Source organism: Spea bombifrons, chromosome 1, assembly GCF_027358695.1.
Source record: "Spea bombifrons isolate aSpeBom1 chromosome 1, aSpeBom1.2.pri, whole genome shotgun sequence".
Classification (NCBI taxonomy): domain Eukaryota; kingdom Metazoa; phylum Chordata; class Amphibia; order Anura; family Pelobatidae; genus Spea; species Spea bombifrons.
The window spans coordinates 164847277-164873646 of NC_071087.1; the positions used below are offsets into that span (position 1 = coordinate 164847277).

At 42.2% G+C, this 26370-nt stretch overlaps 1 protein-coding gene across 1 annotated transcript; it reads left to right on the forward strand.

The window, feature by feature from the left end:
* The first annotated feature begins 1873 nt into the window (after nt 1–1873).
* Nucleotides 1874–26370, forward strand: LOC128472893 (B-cell differentiation antigen CD72-like). The gene is made up of 11 exons (XM_053454873.1): nt 1874–1944; nt 2005–2118; nt 3685–3795; nt 18833–18885; nt 19488–19529; nt 20942–21022; nt 21704–21997; nt 22165–22310; nt 23085–23197; nt 25713–25884; nt 26150–26370. Exons 1-11 carry the CDS (start codon nt 1874–1876, stop codon nt 26162–26164), a joined length of 1212 nt encoding a protein of 403 aa, XP_053310848.1. The 3' UTR covers nt 26165–26370.

Sequence of the window (26370 nt, forward strand, 5' to 3'; positions counted from 1 at the left end):
TAAAGGCAGTGTGTATGGGCAGGTGTGTGTAAGGGCAGTGTATGTGTATATGTGTGTTTATGGGCAGGTGTGTGTAAAGGCAGTGTATGTGTATATGTGTGTTTATGGGCAGGTGTGTGTAAGGGCAGTGTATGTGTATATGTGTGTTTATGGGCAGGTGTGTGTAAAGGCAGTGTATGTGTATATGTGTGTTTATGGGCAGGTGTGTGTAAGGGCAGTGTATGTGTATATGTGTGTTTATGGGCAGGTGTGTGTAAAGGCAGTGTATGTGTATATGTGTGTTAATGGGTAGGTGTGTGTGTTATGTCCTTAATAACATAACAATGCAATGACCATTTCAATATGTAACTGATGCTTTAATTATACTGTCTGCTAACCGTTACTAAGAAAAACAATCGTCTTTTTTATGTACCTGCCAGCTCCGCCCAGTCGATGACATGCTTGTACGGAAGCCAGTGTCATCCACCCAAGCAGGCAGTAAGCACAACACTACATCTCCTTTCCTACTCATTTTTTGTTTGCTTGTTGAATTAAATAATAAATATAACAACAATAACTTATACAACAAAATAATCTGTCATCTGTATAGTTTGTCACGCATGAGAGCACATTCTCTAAGTTGAACACCGTAGGTCATTAGCCTCTGCATTACTCTCTCTGCATTGTGTCGGTGTTCTTCCTCTGTGTTGCCTGTGATTAACATGTCGTCTAAAAGGCGTTGAACATGGGGCAAGCCATTTAACAATTCCTCCATGGTGCGTTGCCAAATGGCGTCAGCAAAAATCTCTTCCGTTCTTGGTAAAGGATACTTATCCACTGCTAATTGTTCACTCGACGCCATCCTAAAGCCTCCACGTATTCCAATCCGTCCATTTCTCTTCCGTACTGGTACAATAGGAGAGGCCCACTCACTACCATGAACTCGTGATATCATCTGTAACTCTTCTAACGTTCTCAGTTCAGCATCAACTCCTGCCTTTAAAGCAAACGGTGCTGTCCGAGCTTCGCTAAACTTTGGTCCAGCTCCAGGTTTTAAATGTAACCCAACCCTTTTGTTCTTAACTTTTCCCAGAGCATCTTAAAATATGGGGGCATATTTGATTTTAATGTTCTCAATCCATTCTGCTGATGTCCTCGGCGAGTCTTCCTTAAGTGTCCTATTTGACCACGGGCATGACAACGAGCAAGAAGCTCCATGGTTCTGTGCTCCACATCTGTAACAGTTAGCGTGGAATGAATACTTACTGTCAATAATACTTTGTTTCTTTACATTTGAGAAAAATACTTCCTCTTCTTTAGTTTTGAATTGTTTTTGTAATAAACACGTATCCCATGAGGCTTCTCTAACGTTTTATGAAACATCAGGCTCTCTTCTGTCAAAAGTCTTCTTTTGTATCGATTCTGTAGCAATCCCCATAACGAAGAGATCTCTAAGAGCCATGGAATCTCCAAAGCTAGAGGAGCTACACGTTTTCTTCAGGCTGAGTGCAGACTCAGTCTCAGGTACCCTTCGACGCCGATTATAAAACTTGAAACGCTCAGCCATTTCTAATGGCCGCGGTTGGAAATGTTGGTTTAAAGACTTGTTGCTCAGCTTGTCTGGGTGTATCAGGACTTTTAGAATATCATGTTTCAGCACCAATAGTGGTGAGACAGACAGCAACGGACTGCGTACCTCCAGTGTCATTACCGAGTAAATAATACTCTAACCTTCCAGTCCAGGAAACCCAGAGGGAGGAAGAGAGAGAGAGAGAGAGAAAAGAGATGGAGGAGAACCCCCCCCCCAAAAAAACCCCAAAGGAACAAATTATAAAAGGGGAGGGGAACAGCGGTGCCACCTGGTCCCCGTCAGCCGAACAGAACAAAACCTCCTATGGCCCGCTCCCTCAAACCCACGAGGAAGCTGCGTGTGACGACGCGAACCTCTCCAGCCAAGGCTCCCAGGTGACGAGGAATAGATGTATGCCGTGATTTTCTCTAGTTTTAGCATATTCCATATTTTAGCTTCAATGTCGGGAATCGATGGGGCTCCAGACTTCCAGACCTTGGCAATGGTGAGGCGGACCGCAGTACAGACACGATGGGCTGGCGCGGTCAGAGCTGTCCAAGGCTCCGGTCGTAAGGACTCCCCCCAGCGCCTCACCTAACATACGGAAGAAGTGAGACCAAATCGGCACTAGCTTGGGACACGCCCACCAGACATGCTGAGGGGTCCCCTGGGCATCACAGCCTCTCAAGCAGAGAGGAGAGTGTGTCGGGAACATATGGTGCAGTCTTGAAGGCATGAGGTGCCAGCGTGACAGTACCTTAAAACAGTTCTCCTGCACGAGGGTGCAAGCAGCGACCTTGCAGACATTCACATATATCCTTATAAAATTATTTTAATATCCTAACAAGATCTACAATTTAGAAAAAACAATTATGTGTGAGTGAATGGCATTGGAGTGACTGTGTGTGAATGTATGTGTGTGTATGTGTAAGTAAGGTGATAGATTGTGTGTGTGTATATGTGTGGTGATAGGTTGTGTGTGTGTGTGTGGTGATAGATTGTGTGTGTGTGTATGTGTGTGGTGATAGATTGTATGTGTGTGTGTATGTGTGTGGTGATAGATTGTGTGTGTGTGTGTGTATGTGTGTGGTGATAGATTGTGTATGTGTGTGTGTGTGTGTGTGTGTGGTGATAGATTGTGTGTGTGTGTGTATATGTGTGGTGATAGATTGTGTGTGTGTATGTGTGTGGTGATAGATTGTGTGTGTGTGTGTGGTGATAGATTGTGTGTGTGTGTGTGTGTGGTGATAGATTGTGTGTGTGTGTGTGTGGTGATAGATTGTGTGTGTGTGTGTGTGTGGTGATAGATTGTGAGGGGCACGGTGGTGGCTGGGGTCTGTGTTGTAGGGAATATATTGCAGTGCAGTGTGTTGGATGACCCAGGGAGAGCAGTTTGTGGCAGGCAGAATTGTAGCCAGAGGAGCAGCGCAGCTTAGCGGAGCGGGCCTTTACAGAGCTAGGAGGAGGGCTTTAATATGTTGCTAGGTCTGGGGTTGGTTACGGGGTTTAGTAGGTGGGGTATTTTTGAGTGCTATAAATGGGCGGACATTTTAGATAACGGTCACTTTTAATTTGAGCCTCTTACCTGCTTTTTTCCCACCGTCCCTCCCTAAATTTTGTTTTTCCTTTGGCTTCGCTTGGTCCCAGCGGCCGTGCCGGTTAGGTGGGGGTAGAATTGGGATGTTTCGGTTGGTTATGGTTAATTGGTTGGTGTTGTTGATTGGTATGGTTGGTTTCGAGCTGGTCTGTGGCTCAGAACCTGGGGGTGTAGGGGTGTCACGGTTTGCCCCTACTGTTGGTTTGGTAAGGTATTGTACCTTAGAGGTATGGTGATGTTTATTGTTATATCTGTTATCTTGGGGGTCATTGACATGTGGGGAATGTGTAAGGGGTTACATTGTTATGTTTGTCGTTCGGACAATGACTTATTGTTGGTATGTTTTTACAGGTTTATTACATATTTATCATATATTTAATTCTGTGGTTGTAATAAAGCTGTGGACAATATTTTTCCAACACATTGGAGAAGCAACTTCTGTAAACAAAATATAATTCTGATAAGCTGTGGTTTGGGTTAAAAACAGGCTGTGGTCTGTCCTGAGGGGGTTAAATACGCATTTCCTCTCCACACACAGTTTAGTCGACGAGTTCTCCGCAGCCTCGGACCGCAGGAACGAGTGGAAAATCACGCTGCGGTCAAAACAAGACGCTGTCATGAACTCGGCGAGCATTTTCTCTGAAAAGCAGTAAAAGCGAGAAGGGCAAATGTGGCAAAAATAGGATGAGGACACACGGGGGGGGGGGTTCTCTATGACCAGATCCCCCCGTCCCAGCTGTGTCTGCAGCGTACAGGCACATGGGTGGGGGGCAAATGGTGCCCAGGCTGCCCGGATGTGAAGATTTAGGGTCTGTGTCTGAAGCCCCTCTATGAGATATACCCCACCGCCTGGAGGGCGATCACATCCGGGGTCGGAGGCTGAGATGGAATAAAAAGAAGTTTTTCTTTACGAAGATGTATCGGAGAGTCTATGAATGAATCCCTGAATCTATATATTTACCGGTTATTCTGGACCTGTTTCACGCTCACATTATTTTACACGCTAACACGCAGATACACTCCGCACACGCCAGTGCACACGGGGACGCGGGAATCTATTTGTCACAGAGCTGGCCAGTCCGAGCGACCCCCTCTGCTGTCTTGTGCTCCCTTAGCCTGGGACAACACACTTTCCCCGGTCCCCCAGTCACTCGCCGAGACTCAGTGTCGGGTAAAACCAAACGAAGACTGATTTATTTCTCACACACAGGGCTGATATATCCAGCAAAACACATATTATATATATATATATACACACATATATATACACAAACACACACACACACACATATATATATATACACACACACATATATATATATACACACACACATATATATATACACACACACACACACACAAATATATATATCCAGCAAACCACACATTTACATAAAACAAGATATTGGGACACAAACCGAAATAAACAATAGATGCAATGGTATAAATATATGTGCTTATCAGCAATGAGAGGAGAGGTAGAGAGATGGAGGGGGTGAGTGGGAGAGATGGAGGGGTGAGAGAGAGATGGAGGGGTGAGAGGGAGGGCTGAGAGGGGGAGAGGGAGAAGAGAGAGAGGGGAGAGAACATTCTGGGGAGTGTGTGACGGAACCCCCTTGTACGTCCGTCAGAACCTTGCTTCCTGGCTTACAGCTCCCATAACATCCGCCGCCACCAGCCACCCAAACCACTAGCCCAAGCTCAGTGTAGAGTGAAGAACAAGAACAGAACGCAGAGCAGGGAGTGTTGGCAATCACTCAATCATCAGGCAACACCATGCAGTGTGAAACAGGAACTCAATTTTATTCAAAAGCACCGGTATTTACGCGGTACGAGGGGGTGATTTACATACAATAGACACAGCAAACTACACACAGTTCCCCATCAGCTCCTACTTTGCACACGGCTCAGTATTTGCGCTCGGCCCGCTTCAGCCCAGTGGCGGATCGCTATAGTAGTCTGTGGAGAGGATGGGAAACACGGCCGGTTCCCTGACTTCTGGCTGAAACCAGCCGGAGATCGGATCCAGGTGCAAATACTAGCCATAGAGGTCTCTGTCCTGTCAGTCCTGACCCGATGGAGAGTATCACCACTCACAAACCCCCTCCCAAAATGCAGGAACCCCAACATTGTGTCCGAGCTCCACAGTCTTTAGAGGCTCTGGTAATTCGGGGACTTCTATACTTCACTATCTGAGGATCGTTGTATTAAACCCCAGGAAATGATTTTAGCTTTCAGCTGATCAGGGTCATGACAAATGTAGATCTTTCCGTTATAAGTGACCCTAATTTGAGTCGGAAAGCCCCAAGTATATTTAATGTTATTTTCTCTTAAGCATACTGTAAAGTCCGCAAATTTCTTCCTGTTGATCCTTGTAGCCTTTTTTTTTTTTTTTTTCATTTATTTTCTCTCCTTAGAAATATAGGATAAGCTAAGAATATACACAACACAGCTGAGACACGGGATATTTAAAACTACACGTTATAGAGAAATGTTTCTCATTCACCTGCAAGGAATAACATTTAAATGTAATGTATATGTAAAACGTTTAACACTATAATTATTATTATATATATATATATTTTTTTATTTATTTTTTTGTTCTCGGTATAATGTGATTTTTATGCAAATTAAAGATACGGAGAACCTACACACAACACTTATCACACAGATTTCTCTATTCTCCTTTCCTCTCTTTTCTTTTCTCCTCCCTACCTTTTTTTTTTTTTTCTCCTTAGAAATATATGATAAGTTAAGAATATACACAACACAGCTGAGACACGGGATATTTAAAACTACACGTTATAGAGAAATTCTTCTTATTCACCTGTAAGGAATAACATTTAAATGTAATGTATATGTAAAATTCTTAACACTATGATAATAATTTATTTATTTATTTATTTAACCCCATATACCCCCCCATATCAATCCCAGATGGATCAGGGATTTTTTCTCCATAAATGGAGGATGGTAAATTACCCCCTCCTAAATTTTGGAGATAGTTTGAATGATTTTTTGTATGTTTTCGTACCGCAAGTTAAGGTATATTTATTATATTTTTTGTTTAGTGTTAAGCATCACATGGTCTGACCACGCACCAGTTTACATACAAATTTTAGATAATCCAAATTATAACAAGAGATTTAGATGGCGTCTGAATGAGCAATTAATAAAACCAGAAGAAAATAAAAAAGAACTGCGCTCCTTAACCAAGCTACTTTTAGAAACCAACGATACAGGAGAAACCTCAGTGACCACTTTGTGGTGCACAATGAAACGCTTTCTGAGAGGACACCTAATCAAAAAAGCATCGTGGATCAAAAAATCTAGGGGTAAAAACTTGGCAGACTTGTACATTGCGTTAGCAAAAGCGGAGAGAACCAATAAGATTAACCCTAATGAAGACAAACTAGAAGAAATCAACTCAATTAAAGCAGAGATATTAACTAAATTACAAATTATAACATATGACTCGTTGAAAACAGAAATGGTATTGCTGTAACAACTGAATTTCTCGAGAATTAACAAACAAACTTAATGCTCAAAATCACAAGATTAAACAAATACGCTTTAAAGATAAAACCTGTTTGTCCCCGTCCCAAATTGGAGACGCCTTCAAAAGCTGCTATGAATCATTGTACAACCTGGAAGATTTAAATAAAACAGATGCACAAATATTTTCTCACCTGAAGAAGTTACATCTTCCTCAAATAACAACAGAGCAATCGAATATATTAAAGTTTTACTGCATTTGTACTTCACTGTACTGCAGTTTTACTGCACTTTTTTTTATATTGCAAACCTACAGTTGTACTTCAATGTACTGCAGCTTTATTGCATTTGTACTTCCGTACAAAAATAACTGCAGTAAAACTGTAATGTCCGCCGCTGGAGGAGCAGGCTCGCAAGGGAGCAGTATCGGAGGTCTTTAACAGACCTCCGATACCGCTCCCTTGTGATCCCCGCGGCAACAGCTGCTGTGCGCCGGGGTTTGCTGTCAGATCCCGGCGCACAGCACTGAAGCCGCGCCCACTGGTCTCCGTGCCCTCTGACCCGGAAGAAGAGAAGACAGAAGAACTAAGAAGAAGAGCGAAGAGGAGGCAAAGAAACTGAAAGAGGAAAGGTAGGAAAGCATAGAGTGACAGTGAGAGTGGATTGGTGTATATGTGTGGATTAGTATATATGTGTGGTTTGGTATATATGAGTAGTTTGGTATATATGTGTGGTTTGGTATATGTGTGGATTAGTATATATGTGTGGTTTGGTGTATATGTGTGGATTGGTGTATGTGTGGATTGGTGTATATGTGTGGTTTGGTGTGTATGTGTGGATTGGTGTATATGTGTGGATTGGTATATATGTGTGGATTGGTGTATATGTGTGGATTGGTGTATATGTGTGGATTGGTGTATATGTGTGGATTGGTATGCGTGTGGATTGGTATGCGTGTGGATTGGTATATATGTGTGGATTGGTGTATATGTGTGGATTGGTGTATACGTGTGTGGATTGGTATGCGTGTGGATTGGTATGCATGTGGATTGGTATGCGTGTGGATTGGTGTATATGTGTGGATTGGTATATATGTGTGGATTGGTATATGTGTGGATTGGTGTATATGTGTGGATTGGTATGTGTGTGTGGTTTGGTATATATGAGTAGTTTGGTATATATGTGTGGTTTGGTATATGTGTGGATTGGTATATATGTGTGGATTGGTATATGTGTGGTTTGGTGTATATGTGTGGATTGGTGTATATGTGTGGATTGGTATATATGTGTGGATTGGTGTATATGTGTGGATTGGTATATGTGTGGATTGGTGTATATGTGTGGATTGGTATGTGTGTGTGGATTGGTGTGTATATGTGTGGAGTGGATTGGTGTATATGTGTGGATTGGTGTATGTGTGTGGATTGGTGTATAAGTGTGGAGTGGATTGGTGTATATGTGTGGATTGGTGTATGTGTGTGGATTGGTGTATGTGTGTGGATTGGTATATATGTGTGTGGATTGGTATATATGTGTGGATTGGTGTATATGTGTGGATTGGTAAGGGTGTGAGAGTGATGGGTGTTATGATGTACCATTTCCAATGTATTTTTCATTATATAATTATGCTCTAAAGTACATCATAACTCCCATCACTCTATACTGTTCCATACAGTGGCAGAGCTGGGAGGCAGAGGCCTTGCACCCTCACCGCAGGACTTCTGAAAGGTAAGTGAACTTCAAAGAGGGAGAGGGTAGATAGTTAGGAGGGGGTAGATAGGGAGAATGGAGTGAGACGGGGTACATAGGGCAATCATACTCCTATCATGCCAAGTAGTCTACGAGTACATCCTGGAATCTGCGGGCATGATAAGAATGTGATTGCTGTTAATCATATATATATATATATATATATATATATATATAAATATTGTTATTTAATTGTTTTGTTATGTGTTATGGCGTGTGGGGGGGGTCATATTCGGTTTCGGCCAGGTAAATGCTGCAGTTTTGGTTTCAGTCCAGAATTCGTTTCGGTGCATCCCTACTACTAAGCCAGACAATGAAGTTGTAGGCCTACACCACATCAATGTTTGGCGTAGTATATAGTGATTGGGGTTTTGTTACAAGTTTTTTTTGGGATGGGGGGGCGCCAGACGAGTAGTCCGCACAGGGCGCCAGAACACCTAAGGCCGGCTCTGAGTACAGTGAAGTACAAATGCAGTAAATGTGCAGTAATACTGCAGTAAAAGTGCAGTATTGCAGTTTTTTCATGTCCAAAAAACTGCAGTATTACTTCAGAAAAACTGCAGTAATTTTTTCGTAAGGGTCCCCTCAGCTTTTCTAGCATTAGATGCAGAAAAAGCATTTGACAGAGTCAATTGGAAATTTATGGAAGCAACTTTTCAAACGTTTGGACTAAATGAAAGATTCTTAAGATACATTATGGCGTTATATTCATCCCCTACGGCTAGAATAAAAGGACTTGCTTTCGAATCTAAATCTTTTACAATTCAAACCGGCACCCGCCAAGGCTGTCCTTTAGCACCATTGATATATGCCCTGGTAATGGAACCTCTAGCAGCATCAATTAGAAATTCACAAAAAATTCACGGGATAAAAATAGGTACTCAGGAACATTCAATTATATTATATGCGGACGATGTACTCTTAACGCTGTCACTTCCAGAACAGTCATTTCCTTCTATTTTAGAAGAAATAAAGACATATGCGTCTTTTTCTAATTACAAATTACATTTTTTAAAGACACAAGTAATAACATTATATTTGAATGAAAACCAACTGAGATTCCTTTCAGAAGGAAATTATGCAATTAAATCTCAGAATATAGTTGAATATCTGGGTATTAAAAGTAGCAAAAATCCTTTAGATATAATTTCTTTAAGTTATACTGCTTTGCTAGAGGAAATGAAAGAACTAACTTCAAAATGGAAAAAAATTGAACTTTCATGGTTAGGTCGTATAAACATAGTAAAAGCATGCTTAATACCAAAGATACTGTATTTGTTTAGAACCATACCATATAAGGTTCCTAAGAAAGTACTAGATGAATTGGAAAAATTATTTTCTATATTTGTATGGTCAGCAAAAATACCTAGGATTTCAAAAAATATTTTGAGGAGGAGCATCTCTCAGGAGGGGTTAGGTTATCCAGACCTAAACAGACTCTATGAGGCTTCTTATATATCTCATGCGACGGCTTGTGGACTGAAAAATAAATATAATTTAGGTTGGTATAACATAGAAAAAAATGTAGGTAACATTAACGACCCATTTAACTTAGCAGGTATGTCCGATTTGACACCTACAGAAACCCTGAGTATTTATATTAAAGATTGAAACATTTGTGGTTGGAAACAAAGTGGTATTCTAAATATCAGAGATATCATGGATGGACAACTGATATTCAATTAAAATTTAACCTACCAAACAAAGAACTTTTTACGTATTTACGTATTAAACAGTTTTTGACAGTAAATCCACCAAGAAAACACGACATATTAGACGAACTCTTTTTGGAAATACCTCAACTGAATACAATCTCGAGGGTATCAAAAACGTTAATAAATCTTTTACCTCAGGAAAAAACCAAAACAATCTCCCTATGGGAAAGGGATCTCCAAAAAGAGTTTCAGCTGCAAGAGTGGTATAAAGCATGGCAGAATACCAGAAAAGCAGTTCACTGTTTAAATCTTCATGAACAACATTTTAAATTACTACACCGTTACATATATACTGCATCTATAACGCATATATTACATATATACTGCATCTATAACGCATATATTACATATATACTGCATCTATAACACATATATTACATATATCCTGCAACTATAACGCATATATTACATATATACTGCACCTATAACGCATATATTACATATATCCTGCATCTATAACGCATATATTACATATATACTGCATCTATAACGCATATATTACATATATACTGCATCTATAACGCATATATCATATATATACTGCATCTATAACGCATATATTACATATATACTGCACCTATAACGCATATATTACATATATACTGCATCTATAACGCATATATTACATATATACTGCATCTATAACACATATATTACATATATCCTGCAACTATAACGCATATATTACATATATACTGCACCTATAACGCATATATTACATATATACTGCATCTATAACGCATATATTACATATATACTGCATCTATAACACATATATTACATATATCCTGCAACTATAACGCATATATTACATATATACTGCACCTATAACGCATATATTACATATATCCTGCATCTATAACGCATATATTACATATATACTGCATCTATAACGCATATATTACATATATACTGCATCTATAACGCATATATTACATATATACTGCATCTATAACACATATATTACATATATCCTGCAACTATAACGCATATATTACATATATACTGCACCTATAACGCATATATTACATATATCCTGCATCTATAACGCATATATTACATATATACTGCATCTATAACGCATATATTACATATATACTGCATCTATAACGCATATATCATATATATATACTGCATCTATAACGCATATATCATATACATACTGCATCTATAACGCATATATCATATATATACTGCATCTATAACGCATATATTACATATATACTGCATCTATAATGCATATATTACATATATACTGCATCTATAACACATATATTACATATATCCTGCAACTATAACGCATATATTACATATATACTGCACCTATAACGCATATATTACATATATACTGCATCTATAACGCATATATTACATATGTACTGCATCTATAACACATATATTACATATATCCTGCAACTATAATGCATATATTACATATATACTGCACCTATAACGCATATATAACATATATCCTGCATCTATAACGCATATATTACATATATACTGCATCAATAACGCATATATTACATATATACTGCATCTATAACGCATATATTACATATATACTGCATCTATAACGCATATATCATATATATCCTGCATCTATAACGCATATTACATATATACTGCATCTATAACGCATATATTACATATATACTGCATCTATAACGCATATATCATATATATACTGCATCTATAACGCATATATTACATATATACTGCACCTATAACGCATATATTACATATATACTGCATCTATAACGCATATATCATATATATACTGCATCTATAACGCATATATTACATATATACTGCATCTATAACGCATATATTACATATATACTGCATTTATAACGCATATATTACATATATACTGCATCTATAACGCATATATTACATATATACTGCATTTATAACGCATATATTACATATATACTGCATCTATAACGCATATATTACATATATACTGCATCTATAACGCATATATTACATATATACTGCATCTATAACACATATATTACATATATACTGCATCTATAACGCATATATCATATATATACTACATCTATAATGCATATATTACATATATCCTGCATCTATAACGCATACATTATATATATATACTGCATCTATAATGCATATATTACATATATACTGCATCTATAACGCATATATCATATATATACTGCATCTATAACGCATATATTACATATGTACTGCACCTATAATGCATATATCATATATATACTGCATCTATAACGCATATATTGTATATATACTGCATCTATAACGCATATATTACATATATACTGCATCTATAACGCATATATCATATATATATACTGCATCTATAACGCATATATTATATACACATACTGCATCTATAACGCATATATTACATATATACTGCATCTATAACGCATATATCATATATATATACTGCATCTATAACACATATATTACATATATACTGCATCTATAACACATATATCATATATACTGCATCTATAATGCATATATCATATATATACTGCATTTATAACGCATATATTACATATATACTGCATCTATAATGCACATATTACATATATACTGCATCTATAACGCATATATTACATATTTCCTGCATCTATAACGCATATATTATATATATATATACTGCATCTATAATGCATATATTACATATATACTGCATCTATAACGCATATATCATATATATACTGCATCTATAACGCATATATTACATATATACTGCATCTATAATGCATATATTACATATATACTGCACCTATAACGCATATATCAAATATATACTGCATCTATAACGCATATATTGTATATATACTGCATCTATAACGCATATATTACATATATACTGCATCTATAATGCATATATCATATATATACTGCATCTATAACGCATATATTATATACACATACTGCATCTATAACGCATATATTATATATACATACTGCATCGATAACGCATATATTAAATATATACTGCATCTATAACGCATATATCATATATATACTGCATCTATAACGCATATATTACATATATACTGCATCTATAACGCATATATCATATATATACTGCATTTATAACGTATATATTACATATATACTGCATCTATAACGCATATATTACATATATACTGCATCTATAACGCATATATCATATATATATACTGCATTTATAACGTATATATTACATATATACTGCATCTATAACGCATATATATATATATATATATATATATACCTTTATAATGCATCCAGCTGGCCATATTCTGGGTGAAATAATCAACTGATGCCGAAAATACTGCATTCTCGCGGCATTCTTCACACTTGGCGGTACACGGCACGTGGCTGATCCCACGCGGCGCCCTGATCTATTATGACATCTATAAGTATGTCGCATGAGATAATCCAGTAAAACAGTTCCCTGGCATCTGGGGTTTATTTATTAATTTGGGGGGAATCATGGCTGCCCCACAGCACTTAGATCTTCATTAAACGTTGGTCTTGGTGGCTTCTGGAGGCAATTAGGTCTTAAAATGCCCTGGACTCAGGAGTGACTTTGTATACTGTATAAAATGTTTCCTTTATGTATCTTTAATGCATGTTTTATCAGTGTGATCCGTGTGCGAGGCACTAAATTTGGCTCTAGTGTCGATTTCACTCCAAAACCAACGAATTAGTAGAAATTATTAGTAGAAAGATGGCGCCCCCTCCTGGACATCTGTATTATCACAGAGGTGATACCCAGTTTACAGGCACGCAAAGCTTTAGGCCAAAAAAGGGTCTTTTACTTAAGGGCTTTCAAGAAAGATTGTTCAAAAATGGTAAACCCTCACAGTTGGGGGCAAAACGTAGAACTTTGCGATGCTTTCCCGGAACCTGTGACTGTCCTACTGAGATGTTGTCAGGGTCTCTGCCCCACAGGGTCTATGCTTTATACTCTATACACAGCAGAGAACAAAGCTCCCGAGCAAGTCTGGATCCGGGTCAATCAGACCATCTTCTGCCGGAGAAGGAAATCTGGCATCTTGGATTGATTACCAGGGCTTCAATAAAAGTGCAATTAAGAACAAATACCCCTGGCCTCTAATAATTTAACCATAGGATCATCTTCGAGGGTCCGCCATCTTTACCAAACTAGATCGACAAGGTGGCTGCTAAACGAGATACGTGCGGCCGCAGGTTGGATACCCACAGTCGCAGGTTACTCTCGCAGTATGCAGCCGCGCATGTCCAGCCGATGGTCGCACGCTGCTGGAGCGGTGATATCAGTAACTCTGTGGCGTGCTAGATGGGAAGCTTGGGCCTAGTACAACCTCATTTGTAACGATCATTATCTTTACAGGTCAAAGCTGTTCTTCAAAGGTTGCGGGAAAATTCATTAAATGGCGAAATCAAAAAACGACTGTTTGTAAAAAGCGTCGTTCCGTTTTAGGGTGCATTATCTCAGCTTCCGCACTAAGCATGGATCCTAACACAGCGGATATTGACTGGCCCTCGTTTGCTGATTTCTATTGTGGTTTTCTCCATATATTTTCTCCCATTTCTTTTCCAATTAAGGCTCTCGATAAGAAAGGCGCAAATCCCTGAATACGGCTTCCTGAGGCCATCTCCACTCTTACTCTTCATTTGTTGTTGACATAGAAGCCTCTGAGAAAGATGTCGGGACAAACGTCTCAAAAAGATCCCAAGATCAACGTTTTGCATCCCTCTAAGTGAACTGGGACACATAAAAAGCCAAAAACTGATTTACTAGGCAGCATTCTGAAAATATGAGCTCTAATGACGTGAAAAGAGACCACGGGTGCGACTTACACAGCAACGGGTTGGGGGTTCACTAAACTTCCCACTGCGAAGTGACAGCAGCCTAGCGACATTTTCTCTGAGGCTCAACAATTAATGTTATGGGGATGACTCGGCCCACCAGGCTTGTCCAGGATTTGAACACGGGGCCGCTCGCAACCTAAGCGAGAATCATACCCCTAGACCAACGAGCAAGACTGTTAACGGGGGCTCCGGGCCCGGAGGTGGGATGAAGAGAGACTTTCGCACAGGCGCTAAAGGGACGTCGAGTGCTGGAAGATACAGGGGACAGTCTACCACTACTGGGAGGCTGTCCCCTGTATCTCCCATGTCAGAAGGCGTCCCTGTTTCAGTCTTTTCATAATGTGACTCTTTTGTTTTTCCACTTGATGGGGAAGTAAATAGTAATTTTGTGAGGGGAAATAAACTGACTTTATCATTCTGTATGTGGCTGCGCTCAGCACCCCTGGCCGCATCGCTCTCCTCTCACTTCCTCTTCTCAGATAACGCGGACCCTCGGCTGGGAGCCCCTCGGCTGGGATGGCTGACACCGTCACCTACACCGACCTGAAATTCGTCAAGCTCCCTGTGAAAGACGCGCCGAGCGCAGGTAACGTGGCTGATCGTTACAGCCAGGGACGGAGGGGATTATTAGAGGAATTTGATCACTTAAAGAGTAGTAGTCACATGGATGAGTGTCCTAACAGAGGTGGTAACACCAGACTCAGGGTTCGGCATATAATTCAGTAAAGATTGATATCTCATCGTATTGGAATCTCCATAAAATTCACATATTTCTTATTTTATTAGTCCCTCTGTTAATATAACGCGTTTAACATTATTTTATAGCTCTAGATATCTGACTGAAAAGGGTAAATAAATGCTGTCCACGGATCAAATAGCATAATGATTTAAATCAGGCTTTTTATAGAAAAAAATCTGTGAAATGCCCTGTATAATGTATAGATAAATCAGCGACCGGCCCCCTGTATAATGTATAGATAAATCAGTGACCGGCCCCTGTATAATGTATAGATAAATCAGTGACCGGCCCCTGTATAATGTATAGATAAATCAGTGACCGGCCCCCTGTATAATGTATAGATAAATCAGTGACCGGCCCCCTGTATAATGTATAGATAAATCAGTGACCGGCCCCCTGTATAATGTATAGATAAATCAGTGACCGGCCCCTGTATAATGTATAGATAAATCAGTGACCGGCCCCCTGTATAATGTATAGATAAATCAGTGAGTCGGCCCCTGTATAATGTATAGATAAATCAAAAGACCAGATATTATATGGACAAACTCAGAGTTAAATACTATTATAAAAGTAATAGAGCAGATAAACTGATGAGCAACCAACTAAAAAAGAGAAGAGTCAAAGAGAGTGTAACTAAAATCGTGATAGAGGATAAGGTGTATATGGCCCCAGAAGAGGTGGCAGAGGGCTTTAAAACATATTATGAAAAACTATATAGTATCCCACTGAGTGCAGATGGTACAGAAATAGAGGAATACCTAAATTCCGCAAAATTGCCAATTATAACAGAGGAACAACAAGAGTTATTATACAGACCACTGGAAAAAAAAGAACTAAGTCATAGAATAGATAAATCGTTGAAACAAAAGTCCCCAGGTCCAGATGGATTTACAAACGTATTTTATAAATCTTTCAAAGGGGAAATAATAGACGATCTGATGGGGATGTACGATGAGATAACGAAAACAGGTATCTGTCCAAAAGAACTACTGCAGGCTAACATCCTTCCGATCGTAAAAAAGATAAAAATCCAGAAGATTTCAAAAACTATCGTCCGATCTCATTAATGAATGTAGATATAAAACTGTTTTCAGCGTTACTAGCAGATAGACTAAAAACAGTTGTACATTCCCTGATCCATCCAGATCAGGTGGGATTTGTGCCAGGTAGGGACTCAACTAACAATATTAGACATCTGATCGATGGATTGGACTATGCTGAAAAGACAGGTTGTCCCCGCCTGACCCTTTCACTTGATGCCGAGAAGGCTTTCGATAGGGTTGATTAGAGTTATCTAAAAGCTTCTCTGAAGTCATATGGAGTGACTGGGTGGATGTATACTGCTATTACATCACTCTATTCCAACCCTAGTGCACGAATAGTTGGCTCGGGGCTCTGTTCGGAATGGTTTGATATGCAAAATGGTACCCGTCAAGGATGACCTCTGTCACCCTTACTATATATTCTCTCTTTGGAACCCTTTGCTAAGAAAGTTAGGAATAATAATGATATAAAAAGTCTTAATTTAGGTATAGAAAATTATAAGATACTAATGTACGCGGATGATGTGGTTATCTCATTATCAAATCCACTGACCTCTATGCCTCTAAGCCGGCCCCTGTATAATGTATAGATAAATCAAAAGACCAGATATTATATGGACAAACTCAGAGTTAAATACTATTATAAAAGTAATAGACCAGATAAACTGATGAGCAACCAACTAAAAAAGAGAAGCGTCAAAGAGAGAGTAACTAAAATCGTGATAGAGGATAAGGTGTATATGGCCCCAGAAGAGGTGGCAGAGGGCTTTAAAGCATATTATGAAAAACTATATAGTATCCCCCCGAGTGCAGATGGTACAGAAATAGAGGAATACCTAAATTCCGCGAAATTGCCAATTATAACAGAGGAACAACAAGAGTTACTATACAGACCACTGGAAAAAAAAGAACTAAGTCATACAATAGATAAATCGTTGAAACAAAAGTCCCCAGGTCCAGATGGATTTACAAACGTATTTTATAAATCTTTCAAAGGGGAAATAATAGACGATCTGATGGGGATGTACGATGAGATAACGAAAACAGGTATCTGTCCAAAAGAACTACTGCAGGCTAACATCCTTCCGATCGTAAAAAAGATAAAAATCCAGAAGATTTCAAAAACTATCGTCCGATCTCATTAATGAATGTAGATATAAAACTGTTTTCAGCGTTACTAGCAGATAGACTAAAAACAGTTGTACATTCCCTGATCCATCCAGATCAGGTGGGATTTGTGCCAGGTAGGGACTCAACTAACAATATTAGACGTCTGATCGATGGATTGGACTATGCTGAAAAGACAGGTTGTCCCCGCCTGACCCTTTCACTTGATGCCGAGAAGGCTTTCGATAGGGTTGATTGGAGTTATCTAAAAGCTTTTCTGAAGTCATATGGAGTGACTGGGTGGATGTATACTGCTATTACATCACTCTATTCCAACCCTAGTGCACGAATAGTTGGCTCTGGGCTCTGTTCGGAATGGTTTGATATGCAAAATGGTACCTGTCAAGGATGTCCTCTGTCACCCTTACTATATATTCTCTCTTTGGAACCCTTTGCTAAGAAAGTTAGGAATAATAATGATATAAAAAGTCTTAATTTAGGTATAGAAGATTATAAGATACTAATGTACGCGGATGATGTGGTTATGTCATTATCAAATCCACTGACCTCTATGCCTCTAAGCCGGCCCCTGTATAATGTATAGATAAATCCATGAGCCGGCCCCTTTGTAATATATAGATAAATCAGTGAGCCGCCCCCTGTATAATGTATAGATAAATCAGTGAGTCGGCCCCTGTATAATGTATAGATAAATCAAAAGACCAGATATTATATGGACAAACTCAGAGTTAAATACTATTATAAAAGTAATAGACCAGATAAACTGATGAGCAACCAACTAAAAAAGAGAAGAGTCAAAGAGAGTGTAACTAAAATCGTGATAGAGGATAAGGTGTATATGGCCCCAGAAGAGGTGGCAGAGGGCTTTGGGGGGGCTTCCTGCCCCGGGAGCTTGGGGGGCTTCCTGCCTTGGGGGTGACTTCCTGCCCTGATTGGGAGGCTGCTGGGTTTTTTTTGTTTTAGTTTTTACAGATCACAGCGTATCATTCGATGTTCCGTGGATCTTCCAGACATCAGTGAACGGGGATAGAGTCCAAAACGCAGAAGCCGGAGTCCACCAGAGCTTTACAGACATGGCTGCAGGGGGTTTAAATCTCCTGGAGAGACGAGAAAGAGTGAGAGAGGATAGAGCAAGTGATAGAGAGGATAGAGCGAGTGATAGAGAGGATAGAGCGAGTGATAGAGAGGATAGAGCGAGTGAGATAGAGGAGAGAGGATAGAGAAGAGAGGAGAGATGATAGAGCGAGTGAGAGAGAGAGGATAGAGAAGAGAGGATAGAGCGAGTGAGATAGAGGAGAGAGGATAGAGAAGAGAGGAGAGAGAGGATAGAGCGAGTGTGAGAGAGGATAGAGCGAGTGAGAAAGAGGATAGAGCGAGTGAGAGAGAGGATAGAGAAGAGAGGAGAGAGCAAGTGAGATAGAGGATAGAGAAGAGAGAGGATAGAGCGAGTGAGAGAGAGGACAGAGCGAGTGAGAGAGAGGATAGTGCGCTGAAGTCTCGCTGCAGCTGTCTCTGGTTCCGCTGGATTACAGAAAGCGCTCAGAACCAGTAAATGGGCTTCGTTCAGATTCATAAAAATGCCACTTTTAACTGATTTTGTCCAATTTATGGATTCCAGAAACGAGGAGCGACCCCCAACGAACCAACCGTCAACAAGCAAGTGAGTTCCCCGCATCCGCTGGGTGCACTCATTGTGGTATTTTGTGTGTGTTGTCGAGCTGCGGGTAGGTGTAGTTGCAGTCATGAGGCCATAAATATGGTACTGTAAATATGGCACCATGCGCACACTCTAACACAGGCGCACACTCTAACACATACACACACACTCACCCTCAAACAGACTCGCGCGAGGGGTCTCCACAGTATCGCTGCATCATGTGCTGTCGCATTACACGACCCCGCAGTATTACCGCGTCCCTGGGTTTTAGAGCAGCCGAGAAGTTATTGGCCCCCAGAGCCAGCCTGCCCTCTGGTAACAGCACTCTCTCACCTCATGTGCAACGTTCATGAGAAAATGAGAGGCTCAAGCATGTAGCTCTCTCTTCACATGCGTGCCTTTCCTTTGTGCCACCTTTACCCCAAACGCCCTGCCTGTGCCACCTTTGTCCACAAATAGTCTGTCTGTGCCACCTCTGCCCCTTAACAGCTTGTTTGTGCCACCTCTGTTCCCTAAGCAGCCTGTTTGTGCCACCTCTGCTTCCTAAGCACCCTGTCTGTGCCACCCCTGCCCCTTAAACAGCTTGCCTGTGCCACCAGTCTGCCTGTACTATCTCTGCCCCTTAACAGTCTGTCTGTGCCACATCTGCTCCCTAAACAGTCTGCCCGTTCCATCTCCACCCCTAAACAGCCTGCCTGTCCCACCTCTGCCCCTAAACAATGTGCCTGTGCCACCTTTCCCCCTAAACAGCCTGCCTGTGCCACCTCTGCTCCCTAAACAGACTCCCTAACATACCCAGACACATATACACACTAACATACCCACACACACTTTCACAAACATACCCAGACACACACTCTAATGTGCGTAGACACACATATACACACTAACATACCCACACACACTTTCACAAACATACCCAGACACACACACTCTAACGTGCCCAGACACACATATACACACTAACATACCCACACACACTTTCACAAACATACCCAGACACACACACTCTAACGTGCCCAGACACACACATATACACACTAAAATACACACACACACTTTCACAAACATACCCAGACACACACACTCTAACGTGCCCAGACACACATATACACACTAACATACCCACACACACTTTCACAAACATACCTAGACACACACTCTAACGTGCCCAGACACACATATACACACTAACATACCCACACACACTTTCACAAACATACCCAGACACACACACTCTAACGTGCCCAGACACACATATACACACTAACATACCCACACACACTTTCACAAACATACCCAGACACACACACTCTAACGTGCCGAGGCTTTTTATGTTCTCTTTTCTGTGTATTTTGGTGGATTTTCCATTTCTTGTCTCTGGTAATCAGCTGGATTTCCTTTCCTCCGCGTAGCGCGTCGGCCGTGGGCGCTCGCCATTCCTCTGGTGCTTTGCCTGGTGTTTTTCATAAGCGCCATCGCAGTGACCGTGAAATGTAAGTGCAAAATGTCATTGGTGCAAAATGTCATTGGTGCAAAATGTCATTGGTGCAAAATGTGATTGGTGCAAAATGTCATTGGTGCAAAATGTCATTGGTGCAAAATGTCATTGGGTTACCCCAAAAATACCCACAGCCTCCAATATCTGTAAAAAACCGAGGCTGAATTCTCGTGCTCTTCTTGTAATTCCACGCGTGGTCATAGAGGTATCTGCAGTAACGTTCGCTGGGATGCGGCTAACAAGGGGGGCTCCATGATCCTTCTCCACCCCCCAATCTCTTGCTATATCACAGAGATTCAGACTGACCCGAGGGGGGGCGTGATAAGTGGAACAGCCTCCCAGCAGAAGCGGTAAATGTAAGGGGAATGTAAACGTGTTCCTAAGAAGAGACCAAGGACTGATTCAGGCTTCAGTCGTTACAGACTAGACGGGCCGATGGGGGCCGGTCTGCCGGCAGAGTCTCAGTTTCTGTAAAGTCCTAAAGAAAAAATAAAACACAGGAGACGCGCCCAAGACAAGGTGTTTATTGCGACGTCAGGGCGCTCAGCCTTCCTCGGCAGAAATCAAGGCGGCTTCATTCATTTATTCGGGAAAACACTAAGCCTGTCCAGCCGGGAGCGGCGGGGGCTGCAGGGTTCGTTCCTGGCTCAGGTGTCTCCCTCTTTCTTCTCTCCAGTCGTCCAGCTCACCAGAGAATACTCCGAGCAGAACAGCAGTCTGTCTGAGACGATCCAGAACCTTCTAAAGGAGAAGGCGCTGAGCCGAGGCGAGTCCCAGAAGCAGCTCCAGGCGCTGGAGGAGGGTCTGGGGAGCGCCAACCGCAGCCTACGGCAATGTCACCGGGCCCAGGAGGAGACTGCGGAGAACGTGCGCGGCCTCAGGGAGCGGCTGGACGAAGCGCAGCGAGACGCAGCCGAGACGCAGCGGGAACTGGGAGACGCGCGCTCACAACTACAAGCGCTCCGCGAGGGTACGGCCTGTGCATTATATCTATACATTATACAGGGGGGGCAGCTCGCTAATTCATCTATACATTATACAGGGGGCAGCTCGCTGATTTATTTATACATTATACAGGACTTTCCTGCAAACTCCCAGGTTGGTGAATAATGTATAATCTCTTGCTGTCTCCTGCAGGTCTCTGCCCCACAGACTGGATCTTTTATAACATGAAATGCTATTTTATTTCTAAAGCAAGAAATTCTTGGTACCCCAGTAAAAGCCATTGTGAATCTTTGCAGTCCGCGCTTGTTACGGTGCGACAGGATGATACCAACCTCCAGGTAACAGAAAATAGAGCTAATTACCCAGAGCAGACCAGCAGCAGCCAATGGGAGCCGCCTCTGGGCATGTTTGGACTCATGGAGCCAATCGCATGCGCGTTGCCAACAGCAACCCCCGTCAGCGTTGTATTTGGCAGCGATCGCCATACCTGGGAACTCTCCGAATCCTCCGGGCCGTGGCAGAGGGGTCTTGACACGCCCCGCTCCCCGCCCATTTTTCCTTCAAATGGGGGTGTTTCCCGCTGCCGTCAGTGAAACCGTCCCCGACGGCAGCGGGACCGCCCCCCTGATGTCGCTGTGCAGTCCTGGCCGCGTCCCGCAAGGGAAGGCTCCGGGTAGCCGGAGTCGAGAAGTTCCCAGGTACGGCGATCGCGCGGATTGAGAGCAAAGAAAGTCTCCTGGGGGGAGAACATGAACTTTTTAAAATAAGTTTATAATAAATAATCCTGTTACAGAGAACTGCCCAGGATCCGGAGATTTAGGGTAAAAACACATAAAATAGTTAAACTAAAAAAAGGAATGGAAGGGAAAAAATGATGGAAATTTAACTCTGAGAGCAGACACACAGAAACCCAGAACCCGCCGGCAGATCGGCCCCACTCGGCCCCTGTCTAGGTGCTCGTTTCAGGATCCGTATGTCTATCCCATGCATGTTTAATACCCTCACTGTATTACCTGCTACCACTTCTGCTGGGAGGCTGCCCCATGTCGGCATACGAGCGATACCATGAAACGCACGCTCTTCTCGGAGTGACGAATCCTGTCCTGTTTCAGGCATTTCTGGCGGCCCGTCAGAACATTACGTTCTGGGTCGGGAAGGAGATCTATTTGAAAGAAGACATATTTTCACCGATTGTTGAGTGGAGGTGGCCTGCAGGATACAGAATGTAAGCTTCCCTCTCTCTTCATCTCTTTTACCATACACTTACACATAAACACGCTCTCTCTCTCCCAGGGGCCAATTACCCTAGGCTCACATTTGACCCAATACACTCAAACACACTAACACCATACACTTATACAGGGCTCGACAAATCCTAGGTGTTTGTCAGCCTGTGATCGCGGGGGGGCACTGCTGCTGTCTGCCCAGGAGTCTGGGCAGACAGCACAGCCAATCAGAGCCTGCCCCCAAGCCTGAGATCCCTCCCACAGAGTGATTCTGTAGGCTGAAAGCGCGATTGCATGAAAACCTGCAATCGCGTTTTCAGCTGCCACAGGCAGCTTCAGGGAAGGGGGTTGTGTGTTGATTGGGTCCCCACACAAGTGTGGGGATCTGACCCAACACCCCCCTGCTGCCTGATCGCTCCATGAGAGCGACAGTGCAGCGTTAACCCCTTCAATGCCGCGGCATTTTAGGGGTTAATTCCCGTTTTGTAAGGGGCTCTGCTGCTTGTGGTCTGCCTGGAAGCCCAGGCAGACCAGCAACGGCAAAAACGAGCCCCCACAAGCCCTTTGATGACTCCTGTAGGCATGGAAGCCTACAGCAGTCATCAAAGAGACTCCCCCCTGCAACGGCTGGTCTATAGACCAGCAATTGCTTCCCAGCTGCCGGAGGCAGCTTCAGGGACAGGGGAGAGGGAGGCCAGCCTCAAAACCCCCCTGCTGCCTGATCGCTCCATGAGAGCGACAGTGCAGCGTTAACCCCTTCAATTCCACAATTGTGTATGCCGCATTAGTGGCATTGCAGGGGTTAACATTTGTCCCCACAAGCTTGTGGGGACTAAATATCAGTCAATGCTGTGCTCCAATGGAACATCAGCATTGAAAGCGTTAAAAAAAACATACAACAAAAACCAGCACTGACCTGAAAGTCCAGGGTGCTTCCAGGTGAAACGCTGTGAGTTTAGTAAGTGGGCTGATGATGATCAGATCACTCCTAACCAACTGTTAGTGTAAAAAAAAATCCTGGCTCCTAACTTTTTTACCTGGCGCCTAGATTTACAACAAATTTGTCAAGTCCTGCACTTATACATACAAACACACTCATTCACCATTCTTCCAATGTCTCTCTCACCTTCTCTACCTCTTCCCCTCTCCTCCTCTTCTCCCCGGCCCCTTCCTCTCATATTGTCCTCCTCTCTCACCCTCTACTCCTCCTCTCTCCCGACTTTTCCTCTCCTCTTCCATCCACAGTACAGCTCACTTGCTCTCCCTCTTAGCTCGCTCCAGGAGCTCTCTCAGCTCACATAGCGCATGGTGCCTGTGTTACCTACCTAGGAAGTTGAGAGTGCATGAGAGGGGGTGCGTGGGTGTAAAATGATGGGGAGAAGCCAGTGGCTGCGAGGAGCCTCCACCTTGTAACAGTGGGTTAGAGTCAGGGTTCTGTTACATGCCCCGGTAGGGGTAGCTCTACTAAATGTTCATTGGACAGTGATTTTTCCCAGAGAGCCCTACTATGATTGCGTGTGTATTTTGTTAGACTGTGTATGTCAGCATCTGTTGTTAGCGTGAGTGTGTGTATGTCAGCATATGGTGTTAGCGTGAGTGTGTGTATGTCAGCATCTGTTGTTAGCGTGAGTGTGTGTATGTCAGCATATGGTGTTAGCGTGAGTGTGTGTATGTCAGCATATGGTGTTAGCGTGAGTATGTGTATGTCAGCATATGGTGTTAGGGCGAGTGTGTGTATGTCAGCATATGGTGTTAGCGTGAGTGTATGTGTAAGTATATGGTGTTAGCGTGAGTGTGTGTATGTCAGCATATGGTGTTAGGGCGAGTGTGTGTATGTCAGCATATGGTGTTAGCGTGAGTGTGTGTATGTCAGCATATGGTGTTAGCGTGAGTGTATGTGTAAGTATATGGTGTTAGCGTGAGTGTGTGTGTAAGTATATGGTGTATGTCAGCATATGGTGTTAGCGTGAGTGTGTGTATGTCAGCATATGGTGTTAGGGCGAGTGTGTGTATGTCAGCATATGGTGTTAGCGTGAGTGTGTGTATGTCAGCATATGGTGTTAGCGTGAGTGTATGTGTAAGGATATGGTGTTAGCGTGAGTGTGCGTATGTCAGCATAGCTCTTGGGTAATTATATTTTCGGACACGTTCATAAACCGAACTGTTAACTATTTCCTAAAAATGATGATATTTCCAGGAAACAAGTAGAATTCTGTTTTTAGCAACATAACAGGTTAATCCCGGCAGGGCTGGACGGGCAGTGCGGCCGGCATCTGGATATGCCATGTTTTAATGCTGCCGTAGCATACAGCCGCTGACCACACGCTCTAGCACCGGATCTGCCTTTTCCAGTGTGCCAGACGGCCAGTCCGGGCTCGGCCCCGGGTCCCCCTGCATTATTAGACAGTCCCTGGGATTAGCGAACAATTAATGAGACAGTTACATAGCTGCAGAAACGGGACGGCGTGTAACGCTCAGATCTGCCTCTCTAAATGCCTCTCTCTTTGCCGATAGATACAAAAACCAGTGCGGCGTATTCCGCGACGGGCAGCTGGCGGCTGATGAGTGCCGGGAGAGTCGTCCGTACATCTGTGAAAGGAGTTTAGTGCTTCTAGGCCTCAAGCCTCAAGATAAAAATCCACAATACAAAATGAGTGTCAACGACGTAAAGTTTAACTGTTACCAGGTAACGACTTTAATGTTCCAGGGGCCGCTTCTTCTGTAGGTGGGGGCCACAGATGCTAAATCAGCAATGATTTTGGAGGAAGCCGCAGGGGCAGAAAACGGACATAAACGGGTTCTCTTCTGTATGGATGGGATGACTCGCACACTCACTACCTCATATGATGACACCCTTGTACCCTTATGCACTCGCACACTCATACACTCGCACACTCATACAGTGGCATTAGTCCCCGAGGCGTCACATTTTGGTCTCCATTTTCTTGCAGTGCGCCTGGTGCTGAGCGTCAAGAAGAGCTGGAGAGTACAAGGATGATTAAAGAATAAACACCAAAACATGGTGATCCCATAGCCCAGGACTTCATGCAAATTTCTAGAAAGTTCTGCCAATACAGGCGGTCCGGAGTGAATGAATGTCCGTGTAAAGACTGGTGGAGCAGAAGCCACGCGGTCCGCGTTCCACAGAGAGAAACAAACAAACAAACAAGAA

Bases quoted from the DNA above. Each gene is read 5' to 3' on its own strand.
- LOC128472893 (XM_053454873.1), top strand. From the start codon at position 1,874: ATGGCCCGCTCCCTCAAACCCACGAGGAAGCTGCGTGTGACGACGCGA. The intron at 21,998-22,164 runs GTACGGCCTGTG...TGTCTCCTGCAG, and splicing joins ACTACAAGCGCTCCGCGAGG to GTCTCTGCCCCACAGACTGG. The intron at 22,311-23,084 runs GTAACAGAAAAT...GTCCTGTTTCAG, and splicing joins AGGATGATACCAACCTCCAG to GCATTTCTGGCGGCCCGTCA.